General features: G+C 35.4%; 1 protein-coding gene, 1 non-coding gene and 1 pseudogene across 2 annotated transcripts; 2 read left to right on the top strand and 1 right to left on the bottom strand.

Annotated features, from left to right (window-relative positions):
• Positions 1-5,707: 5,707 nt before the first annotated feature.
• Positions 5,708-5,779, top strand: TRNAW-CCA. Its single transcript has one exon. It is a non-coding gene; the product is annotated as a tRNA-Trp (tRNA).
• Positions 5,722-8,223, top strand: LOC120165582 (annotated as a pseudogene).
• A 969-nt stretch (positions 8,224-9,192) lies between these two features.
• On the bottom strand, positions 9,193-11,456 carry LOC120165583. The gene is made up of 5 exons (XM_039175070.1): positions 10,908-11,456; positions 10,292-10,874; positions 10,049-10,216; positions 9,618-9,769; positions 9,193-9,537 (listed from the first exon to the last, which is right to left on the bottom strand). Exons 1-5 carry the CDS (start codon positions 11,454-11,456, stop codon positions 9,193-9,195), a joined length of 1,797 nt encoding a protein of 598 aa, XP_039031001.1.
• Positions 11,457-12,780: the final 1,324 nt, after the last annotated feature.

The following is a 12,780-nucleotide window of genomic DNA, read 5'->3' on the forward strand; positions in this document are numbered from 1 at the left end:
GGTTCACGGAATGTAAGATTATCAGTGGGAATGTAAGATTATCAGGGAATAGGATTACTGAGAATATTGTATTTTGTGTTTGGCTGGCTTAGCAGGAATGTAAGATTACCGTGTTTGGTTAAAGGAATAAAATATTATTAGAATGTATATTTGACCAAATTGTCCTTATTATATATTTGTATAATATTATAAATTGAAAAATATTTATATATTTTCTTTAAAAATTTAAATTCATAATATTTATATAAATTTTTTTACAAAATTAAAAATATAAAAAGGTTTAATGAAAGGATAAAATTTTATTTTAACCCTTGAACTTCATATAAAATTTTAATTATATATATATATATTTTTTTTTGTAAATCTATAATAATTTAAGGATAAATTTGTAATTTAATCTTCGTAGAATTTTTATTATTCAATGAGAGAAGAATGATGTTTTTGAAAAAAAAAATTTAAGGACATTTTAGTCCAAAACACCGGTAATCCAATAATACCTAAGGAATGGGAGGTAACGACATTCTCGATAATATACCTCAAAAAATCCACTATTGATAATCTTACATTACCGAGAATGGGATTCTCAGACTAATCAAACGTGAAAATGTGGATTTCATTCACATGAGAATCCAACATTCCCTATCCAAACACCCCCTAAGGGAAAGGTGTATCCAGTCAACAAAAAAGAACAAATTTCGAAAAATATATTTATTTAAATAAATCTTTCGTTTGTGCAATATATCGAGTTAGATTAAACAAATATTTAGTTTATATTAATTGATGGATAATGGTGAATGTCTTCTTTTATTATAATCTTAAATTTGATATAGAATTTTGTTATTAATATTAGTTGTTTAATTACTAATTGAATTATCTGAGAAGTAATATTCGTGGTTTTTAGAACCGGACCGGTTAGTGAACCGATCATGTGTACCGGTTCACTGGTTCAACCGGTCGAACCTGTTCGACCGGTCAGAAGAATAGGACGACGTCATAATTATTTAAAAAAATTAAATAAAAATACCAAAAATATTTAATAAAAAAAATTTATATCACAAGTCATATTCAAAACAAGTCATAACATATATATAAGTTAAAAACCATAAAATCAAGTGAAACAAAATGATTCAAATTAATTACAACATAATATTTAAGGTAAAACATATTAAATAAATATAATTATATAACTATAATTAAAAAATAAATTTGGGGTTAAAAAATCATAACAAAATGATATTGTTTGATTTTTTAAAAAAAAAAACAATCTCACATGGCTAAGAAACATAGAAGAGCATCCCAAAAGTCTAAAGAGTAAAAATATGAGAACAAAACAATCTCACATTGCTAAGAAACATAGAAGCGCATCACAACTAACTTCTATAAATAATATAGGTAATTTGACATTCAAAATCATGGAGCCTTTTGGTGAGCATTGAGTGAACTATTCTTTCACTTCAATCAACCTCGAATTTTAGGCTTCAATCGAGCTTCTAATTTTTTTTTGAGTTTAAGCCTTTTTGAGTTCAAGTTTCAATATTATATTTCAAGTTTGAGTTGAACTTGATAATTTTTAGCTTGTGAGTTTGAGTTGAGCTGAGCTTACTTTTAAAGTTTTCAAGTTCGAGTCGAGCTCAGCAATACTCGAGTTCGACTTAGCTCGTTTAACAAACGACGTTGTTTGGTTTAATTTGTTTAAAAAAAACCAAAACCCGATTTTTCCCGATTTTCAGCCGGTCCGGTTCGAACGGTTCAGTGGTTCTGGCCGATTCACTAATAGCGGTTCAATCAATTTAGATTGAATCGAACTAAATAACAATTCCCGATTAAACCGATCGATCTAGTCCGATTTTCAAAACAGAGGTAATATTTGAGTGTGTCCTGCCCTCCATTGATGGCAAATGGTATTCTCTTTGCTAGAGATAGTTAAACGTGATTTAAGAGGAAGTAAGAAATGACATCATTTAGGTCATCTTCAGTTCTCATGTCTATTTTACAGTATTTTTATCTCTATTCTAAAGATAAAACAGTAATTCATCTCCAATACTATTTCTACATTATTATCTCTACAACATTTATATGTTTTTATGTTTGTTGTAGTTTTTATGTTTTAAAATTAAAAAATCAGAAAAATTACAAAAAAAAAAATTAGTATGTTTATTTATTTATTTTCAATGTATTTTTATCTATCTTGTAAATTAATCTACTTAAATTTAAAAAAAATCAAAAAATTATAAAAAAAAATTGTAACGCAACTACAATGCTGCATTAGATGTGACGTGTATTTTAGCATATCACCGCAATGAAGATGATTTTTAGCGATGGACGGGAGAGAATACTATCTCCAAAGTGGAGCAGTATTGGAGATGACCGCAATAGATAGTGTAGCGCACATGTAGAATGCGCTAGTGTTCATTTGTATAGCTCGCATGTAGAACGCACTACCGAACACTATGGTTAGTTCAATGGTTGACTATAATGGGATATAGGAATGGGATCTGCTCCAGCGTTTCTTTCCCCCTTCAATTTTATTGTATTTTACGGCTGTCAAACTTCCTCTACCGAATGGGAGTCGAGACGCATCAAGATGGAAATAGGAACAACACTGTTGATTTCTGATAAAAGTGTCTATGTTATTCGCACATTTCAAAATGTGATTGATCCTTTTTTAATCCGAAGTCAGAACAAGATAATATCTATTTAAAATATAGTTGATGAATGTCCGATATGGGATTTATCGAAATATTGTGGCTTACTGCATGTCAAAACCCTATTATGACTTATTTGTAAAGGGATGTTTTTATCAAACAGAGAGCGAGTTCGACGAGAGATGGCTTCGGATTCTAGTTGTTCCGTTTGTGGCACTACGGTAAAATCATTATTGCATATTTTTTGGAATCACGTTCTTATGCGTTTGGTCTGGTAAAGCCAGATTTGCTTCAGTTTTTAACGGTACAGATTTAGTATCTTGGATCGAGGAAAACCTTCATTATCCTTTGCATTTTCACGATCATTAGATACAATTGGGAGCTGTTAGTTGGTTATGTGATTTGATGTTTATGAATGCGATTTGTCTGTTCTATTTTGGTAATCAAATTCAAAAAAGTTTGATTTTGAGTATTTTTATTTTTAATCCGATTTATTTTGATTACTGGACTATTGACTCCCGTTATTTTATTGACGTGGCACATTAGTAAAATTAGTTAAATTTTAAATTAATCTTGAATTTTAGACAAAATATTAAATTAACATTAAACTTTATGTAGAATGCTAATTTAATCTAAAAGTTTTATATAAAACATTAATTTAACCTCTAAATCTAGTCAAAGTTCATGTCACTAGTTGATATTCATTATCATTGTCGATTGTTGTCATTGATCATCGTCAACGATCATTAGACCCCAAAAGTTTTAATCCATCTCTTATTTTTCTGTCAAACTTTATCTTAGTATCTCTTTAAACAATTTACGATCAACAATGATTATCGAGTAACAAACTACCGGCCTAAAAAATTTCAAATGTCACAGCTTATGTTGAAAATGAAACCACTTAAGTAAAACAATTTTCAAATTATAATGAATCATTTTAATTATAAAATATCTCACTATTTAATTATATATATTAAGAAGTTTTAAAAAAATCTTAGACATAAATTCAGGCGCACATATAAATTACATTGTTGAACTTAAATTGTGTAAATCACTCAAAAAGTTTTTATAAAAAGGAATTAAATTATAAAATTGATATTTATTGGTCTAACCTTATATTATAGCTAGTTGGACAAAACTCAACTAGACTCGAATAATTGATTTTCTTTTTACTCGACTTTTGAAAAAATTCAATTCAAATTAAATTTGAGTTGTAATTTCATATATTCGATGTTGGTCAACCAACATTTTAAATTTTGGTAGTTAACTTTCGTTAACCCACCCCTTCTTCTTCTTCTCTATATTATTTCTTCTACTTCTTCTTCCTCCTTCTAAAATCCAACCTCTCCAAACACTGTTCAAACAAGACTTTACTCCCACACATCAAAGCATTGCCTTTTCTTTGCCTTTTGTTTTTCCTCTTCTCATTCCTTTAACCATTTGTCCATGTCTGCTGCTCCCTCTTCGAAGTACCTGCAAATGGGGGAGGAATCCTACTTCAAGTTCCTTGTTATTATTGACAACCCTTCCCCCCTTTCATTCAACATGCCTTTCTTCTTCTTCTTCTTCCTTTATTTAGAAAGGGATTTTCTTGACACTAATTTCACTTAAATTTCCATTTTTCTCTGGTTTTTAGCTTTCTGGGGATACCCTTTTCTTTGATCACTCTCCTTTGGTGTTTTGTTTGGTTATGTGGGTGTTTACAGTGAGGTTAAAGCTTTTGTTTTCAAGGAAAAAAATAAAAGAACTTGGGGTGTTCATGAAATTGATTTGAACCATGTAGTGAATGAGGTGGAGAAGACGACTGCAGTTTGCAATGGGGAGTGTGACAAAGTGAACTCTTTGTCCTTTTCATCATCCTCTTCAAGTTCTTCAAACTTAGCATTCACCACCATGTCCATGTTCATCCTCTTCCATTTACTTGGAGTTTTGGCATGCTTGTGTCGGCCCCCTTACTTCACTTCTCAAAATCAGAAATCTTGTTGTTTACTTCCCTCAAGGCCACTTGGAACAAGTGGCTTCTGTTTCTCCTTTGAAAATGTCCACCTTTGATCTTCCCCCTCAAATCTTCTGCAAAGTGGTGAATGTCCAGCTTCTTGTAAGCACTAAATTGTCTTTGCATTAGCCATTAGCTTCTCCCCCTAAAGGTTATAACTTTACATTTTCTATAAAAAAAATGGGTGCTTAAATTGTAGTTTCCTTTTTCCCCAGGCAAATAAGGAGAATGATGAGGTCTATACATAAGTCACTTTACTTCCTCAACCAGAAGTATGTGTAATTCTTATGCTGGTTTACAATTTTTGAGTGTTGCATGATTCTAAGTGAAATTGTGATTTTTTTTCCTTTTATTACTTTTCATAGTGAGTTTTATAATCCTTGTTACGGTTTTGATGACTTGAATGGATTTGAGTGTGGGAGTGAAGTCTCAAACTGTTTGGAGAGGTGAGATTTGAAGAAGAAGAAGAAATAATCTGGAGAAGAAGAAGGAATAACTTGAAGAAAAAGGAGGAGGAGGAGGTGAGGTGGGTTAACGGAAGTTAACTGTCATGTGATCAAACACTAACAGATAGTAATGACAGGGACAAAAATGAAAACGAATTAAAAGTTCGATGATTGTATTGTAAGTTTCAAAAGTTAGATGAGCAAAATGCAAGTGTCCTAAAAGTTTAGGGAATATTTATATACTTTCCCTTAAATTTAAATAGAAACTTGAAAATTTGATTGATTAAAAAAAAATTCAAGTCAATTCCAAATTATAAAATATGATTCGTCAATTCGAATAACTCTAAATTTTTAATTCGACTCGATCGAATGTTCACCCTACATTCTAATAATGCATGTGCTTTTATTCCTTTCAAAGGTTTTTGAGAATGCGATAATAAGTGAATTAGTTTTTAACAAATGCAAGTGGTGCATTGCAGAATTCTAGCGACTTTAACTCGCTGTTACACTTAGTTGGCATTCTTCTAATATTCGATCATGATGAAGCAGATGTACAACACATATGAACGCCATTTATATTTATAGTGATATAATTTGTTTCTTGAAGCTATATCACCTGCGGATCCGTGGCGCAATGGTAGCGCGTCTGACTCCAGATCAGAAGGTTGCGTGTTCGATTCACGTCGGGTTCAAAATCCCGTTCCAAGCGGGTCCAACTATTTTTGGGTTTTTTTCCCTTCAATTTTACGAGTTCTGATCATAAATGACAGCAAAATAAAATCGAAAAGCTTGAAATTATTCCTAATTCTTAGTTCTAATATGTTCTACAAATCCAATAATCAACAAATGAGAATCCCACCCATCCTCTTTGTCATATCACAACGCTTGTCTCCTCCAAGAATGTCTCAAATCCAATGATCTCCTAGCCGGAAAATCAATCCATGCCCGAATTATCAAATCCGGGCTTCAATTTAGTGTCATCTTATTGAACAATCTCATGAACTTTTATTCCAAAACTGTGTGCTTTTCCGATGCTCGCTTATTGTTTGACGAAATGCCGGTGAAAACTAATTTCACTTGGAACACCCTTTTTATCAGCTTATTTCAGACGGAGTAAAATGCTGAAGCTACTGAAATCTTTCATAAGATACCGAATCGTGATTCTGTTTCTTGGAGCGCGATTATTACGGGGTATAATCAGATGGGTAGTTTTGAAAGTGCTATAAAAGTGTTAGATAAAATGATTAAAGAACGAGTAACACCAACGCAGTACACAGTTACTAGTGTTTTTGCATCATGTGCTGCTATTGGAGCTTTAGATATTGGTCGAAAGGTGCACCCTTTTTCTGTTAAATTTGGGCTTAGTAGTTATGATAGCGTAGTGAATTCTTTGTTAAACATGTATGCCACGTCTGGTGATCCAATGATGACGAGTTGTCTTTGATAGGATGGAATATAGGAACACATCGAGTTGGAATGTTATGATTTCCTGTCATATGCAGCATGGACGAGTTGATTTTGCACGTGAACAATTTGAAAGGATGAGTGAGAGAGAGATAGTGACGTGGAATTCAATGATTGCAGGTTACGATCAACATGGGTATGATCTTGATGCTCTATGTACTTTTGGCAACATGCTGAAGGATTCTTTGTTGCATCCTGCTAAATTCACTTATATTAATGCACTATCGGCTTGTGCCAATCTTGAGATGTTGAAACTTGGGAAACAAATCCATGCTCGTATTGTTAGCACCGACTTTGATACGTATGGGCCAGTAGGAAATGCCTTGATCTCAATGTATGCAAAATCAAGTGGGGTTCAATTTGCTCGCAAGATTGTAGATCAGAGTGGTGTTTCACGCCTTGATGTTATTGCATTTACATCTTTGCTAGATGGATATGTTAAGCTTGGAGATTTAAAACCGGCTAGACATATATTTGACTCATTGAGATACCGTGATGTGGGTTGCATGGACTGCCATGATTGTTGGATACTTGAATGGTTTGAATAATGATGCAGTGGAGCTTTTCAGATTAATGGTTAGAGAGGGTCCTAAACCAAATAACTTCACTCTGGCAGCCATGCTGAGTGTCAGTTCAAGCTTGACTTCATTGAACCAAGGCAAGCAAATTCATGCAAGTGCAATAAGAACTAGGCAAGCATCTTCAGTTTCTGTGAACAATGCTCTAATGACCATGTATGTTAGATCTGGAAGTATTAATTGTGCACGGAAAGTATTTAATCAGATACATTGGTTCAAAGATATTGTATCTTGGACATCCATGATAATGGCTCTTGCTCAACATTGTCTTGGAGAAGAAGCCCTTGAGCATTTTGAAAAGTTGCCTTTGATATGATGAAAGATTTTCACAAAATTGAACCAACACCGAGCCATTATGCATTGATGGTTGACCTTGGACGAGCTGGATTGGTACAAGAGGCATATGACTTTATTGAAAAAATATCCATTGTACCAGATGTTATAACTTGGGGTTCTCTCTTATCTTCCTGTAAGGTGTATAAGAATGTAGAACTACGTAAGGTTGCAGCAGAAAGATTGCTCCTGATTGACCCCGGCAACAGTGGGGTTACTCAGCCCTAGCTAACTTGTATTCTGTTTGTGGAAAGTGGGAGGATGCTGCAAAAATCCGCAAATTAATGAAGGATGGAGGGGTTAAGAAAGAACAAGGAATTAGTTGGGTTCAGATAAAGAACAAAGTCCATGTCTTTGGAGCTGAGGATGGACTTCACCCACAGAAAGATGAAATCTACAAGATGATGACAAAGATATGGGAAGATATAAAAAAGATGGGCTTTGTTCCAGATACCGAATCAGTGTTACATGACCTTGAGGAGGAAGTAAAGGAGAAGATGCTTAGACATCATAGTGAGAAATTGGCCATTGCTTTTGCACTAATAAGTACTCCTGAGAACACCACTTTGAGGATCATGAAAGACCTCAGAGTCTGTAATGATTGCCACTCCAGCAATTAAATTTATATCCAAACACTCTGGCAGAGAAATTATTGTAAGAGATGCTACTCGTTTTTACCATTTCAAGGATGGTTTCTGTTCTTGCCGCGGCTATTGGTAATGGATACAGTTGGAAACAACTGACATATCAAAAGGTTCATTGTCAAAGAGGTTGATCGTGATGTTAAAAACTAGCGACACTCTCACCAGTGAAGTGAGTGCCAACCTAATAGACTTGGCTCAAGAGTATACACGATTGCATGGTTTAATATTTTGGGCTTATTGCGGCCTTTTAGCATGTAAAATGCTCGGTTGCAGTTGGCTTGCTTTTAAGGAAGGTAGAACAACCCATTCCTACAGTTGTACTATTTTGAGGTCTGGCACATTATTTAGATTTAAGAGTATACTCAAGCAAATGTCCTTCCGGAATCAATCTCCGCTGCACATAACAAATGGTAAACCTTCTCCTCTCCTTAAAATGTTTCAATCTTATTTGGGTTATGAACTTTTTTTATTCTTTTAAATAGTGAAGTATTCAGCATCTGTTATGTTGCAAAATAAAATATTGATAAATGATGCATTAAAAATATATCTGGTATTCTCATGATAAGTGGTCACCCTGCACAATAAGATTACTGTCCTTACCTTATTTTGTTTAACTTAGCATTTGACTTCTGCCTTTCATCATCACGATAAACAGTCACTTTCTAGCAAAAAGAGATTAATTAAATGTTGACCTTAATTTTTAATATTTTACTTTTTTAATAAAAAAATAATACATTTTATCATACTAAATGTGTGAATGATTCGGACGGCCAATTAAATTCCCTAAAAAATGATACCAAACACACAAAGTCACAAAGATGAAGCTGAAGAACTTTTTGAAGTACCAAATTTAAATCTGGTTATGTATAAATACAATGCGTCATAATCACGTTACATAGTTAACTTATAAATTGCTAACACCCTTTGCATCAGTGAATATATAATACAGACATTATACAATACAGCAGTATAAACTACAAAGAGGCAATTATGTGACGCTGACACCATTCTTACAATTACCTTTAACACACAGACCAATAATCAGAAAGAATCCGAGAAGCAACCATGGATAAACTTACAGCCTGATCACCAGTTGTTTCTCTCACGTGTGGCTTGCTTTGCAGCAACTTGTTCTTCCGAAAGAGGCAAATAGTAGATCTTAGGAGTTGCTTTGGTTTTCCAAAACAGGTCATCTAGTGTGACCATAGGAGAATCCGGTCCCTCTGAAGGCGGTGACGGAGGTGGAACTAGAAGCAGTTTTGCCGAAGACGGCGAAATATGTTGATGAGCTGAGGGTTGGGGCTGAGAAGTGAGTGCTTTAACTTCATGAGGATCCACAAATTCAGCCACCAATAGACGTCCACCATTGGTTGGCCACCGCAGGTTATAAAGGGCATTACGTGTCTCGATTGCTTCTTCCACAGATGAATACTGCATGAAAAATGGTGATTTCACAAATGCCGAAAACAAAAGGTTATAGGAGTTGGAAACAAAACATTTTCATGTCTTACAGTAACATAACAATGAGTCTTAATGTGGTCCATCCAGAAGCTTGTAACAGTCCCAGTTTTGCCTAAAAGTTGTTCCACAGCTTTCAAGGTAAAAGGACGAATGAAATTATCAACTCTGAGGGAAGTGGTCGGAGGCTTTTTTGAAGGTGGAACTACAAAAAGCCTTTTGAAGTTAACAAAACAATTGATAGGAAAGATTCCATGCACGTGTTTTTGAGGAGCATTTATATAGAACTTTACCGAAGTTCTTTCTTATATTTGATTGAGAAGCGAGAACTTACCATCTTGTTCCTTGGGCGTGGGCGTATCTTCACTATCTGCGGAGTCTGATGAAGATAAGTTGGATTGAGTTGGTGTAAGATTAGTGTCTTGCAGCTCTGAAACTTGTAAAGAATCAGAGTTGCACATTTGATTGAGAAGCGAGAACTTACCATCTTGTTCCTTGGGCGTGGGCGTATCTTCACTATCTGCGGAGTCTGATGAAGATAAGTTGGATTGAGTTGGTGTAAGATTAGTGGCTTGCAGCTCTGAAACTTGTAAAGAATCAGAGTTGCATTTGTGCCTTTTTGGAGGCTCGTTATTCTCAATAGCTTCTTCATCTGTAAAGAAAAACTAATATTGTGAGAATTGCCCCATTCATGAAAAGGTTACATTTACAATCCATTATCACTTACCTTGAAGCTTTCTTTTTGCAGAAGGAAATGAGGAATGGCTCTTATTCTCATCAAAGATGTCCTTTTTTTCATTTGATGAACCATCTCCTGCAACAAGAATATGATTTTCTAGCTCCTTGATAATAAGTGCTTCATTTTCCACACTGTCTTCTTCTATTTGCATGGTTTCAGGCAAATACTCCATAGAGTCATCACTAGAACTTCTATCCAAATTTAATTTTTCCGAGGACCCCATCTCTTCGCTGTCATCTTTATAGTTCATGTCTGTAGTTGTATCATTATTTTCATCTGTCTCATCAACAGATGCCATGTTCCTAAGTGGCTGTCCATCATCATCCTTTGGCTGTGATTCGTCATTATTTGGGACAACATTGCTGGATGAACATGGTTCGACCATCTCCAGTTTATCATCTTGGCTTAGTTTGACATTTTCATCAATTATATTATCCTGTAGTTCGATAGTTTCATTAATGGACATAGAGTCATTAGAAATAGAATCAGACTTTACTTGAAACCCTGAAACAGGGTTGATCTCAGGTCCCTGATTGTTCAAAGAAGAAGAGTCATGCATGTCATCCCCATTCTCTAACCGAGACTTGGGATCACTGGTCTCCACCTCTACCTTTAGACACTCATTTTCCACTTGGGACTTTCCATCTTGACACTCCATTTGGTTGTTAGAATTCACATTTTCTTCTGGTTTCGAGCTCTGCAAATGTTCCTCAATCAGTGGTACCTCAGTCACCACTTGTGGCTTTCCATCTTGACACTCCATTTCGGCGGTGTTAGAATTCACATTTTCTTCTTGTTTTGAGCTCTGCAAATGTTCTACAACCGGTGGTACCTTGGTTACCACAGGTTTATCTTCCTCCAACATGTCACTTTCATTAACTACATCACCTGATGCAGCCTCACAATCAGTAATATCTTCTTTAAACTTCAACCCACTACCCTTCTCAATCTCACTACCACCATGATCCACTACATCTTTAACTTTCTCATGCATGTCATCCTCATGATCCTCATCCCCTGGCTGAGCCACCGGATCATCACTCTCTGCCTCAAGCTTTCGATCTTGACTCTCGATTTGCATGTTGGAATTCACATTCTCTTCTTGTTTCGAGCTCTGCAAATGTTGTCCAATCAGTGGTACCTCGGGTATCATAGTGTCAACTCTCTGCCTCAAGCTTTCGATCTTGACTCTCGATTTGCATGTTGGAATTCACATTCTCTTCTTGTTTCGAGCTCTGCAAATGTTGTCCAATCAGTGGTACCTCGGGTATCATAGTGTCAACTTCAAGGGCCTGAATAACAGGCTTAGCTTCCACCAACATGCCCCTTTCTTCAACAACTCCATGACCTGAACCATTGGATGAATATGGTTCCACCATCTCCGACTTAACATTATTATTAACTATATTATCCTTCAGTACAGACTCTTCAGTAATTGGTATAGGATCAGTAGAAATTGAATCAGATTTCACTTGAAACCCCGAAATGGGGTTGATTTCATATACCTGATTGTTCATAGCAGAAGAGCCATACATGTCCTCCTCATTCTCCAACAGAGCCTTGGGACCCTCATTCTCAACTTGGGGCATTGGATCTTGACCTTCCATTTGCATGTTAGAATTCACATTCTCTTGTAGTTTCGAGATCTGAAAACGATGTCCAATCAATGACACCTCGGGTATCATAGTTTCAACTTCAATGGCCTGAATAACAGGCTCATCTTCCACCAACACGTCCCTTACTTCAACAACTCCATGACCTAAACCATTGAATGAACATGGTTCCACCATCTCGGACTTAACATTATCATCAACTATATTATCCTTTAGTACAGTCTTTTGAGTATTTAGCACAGGACCAGTAGAAATAGAATCAGATTTCACTTGAAGTCCTGAAATAGGGCTGATTTCAGATACCTGATTGTTTAAAGCATAAGAGTCATGCATCTCATCCTCATTCTCCAACTGAACCTTGGGACCCTCATTCTCAACTCGGGGCATTGGATCTTGACACTCTATTTGCATGTTGGAATTCACATTCTCTTCATGTCTCGAGCTCTGCATCAATGGTACCTGCAGTATCATGGTTTTAACTTCAGTAGCCTGAATAACAGGCTCATCTTCGAACAACATGTCCCTTTCGTCAATAGCCTGAATAACAGGCTCATCTTCCACCATGTCCCTTTCTTCAACAACTCCTTGTCCTGAAACATTGGATGAATATGGTTCCTCCATCTCCGACTTAACATTATCATCAACTATATTATCCTTTAGTTCAGTTTTTTTAGTAATTGACATATGATCAGTTTTCACTTGACACCCTGAAATAAGGCTGATTTCAGATACCTGATTGTTCATAGAAGAAGAGCCATGTATGTCATCCTCCAACTGAGCCTTGGGACCCTTATTCTCAACTTGGGGCATTGGATCTTGGCACTCCATTTCCATGTTGGAATTCATATTCTCTTCTTGTTTCGA

The sequence above is a fragment of the Hibiscus syriacus genome, unplaced genomic scaffold, assembly GCF_006381635.1.
Source record: "Hibiscus syriacus cultivar Baekdansim isolate YM2019G1 unplaced genomic scaffold, ASM638163v2 tig00111584_pilon, whole genome shotgun sequence".
NCBI lineage: Eukaryota > Viridiplantae > Streptophyta > Magnoliopsida > Malvales > Malvaceae > Hibiscus > Hibiscus syriacus.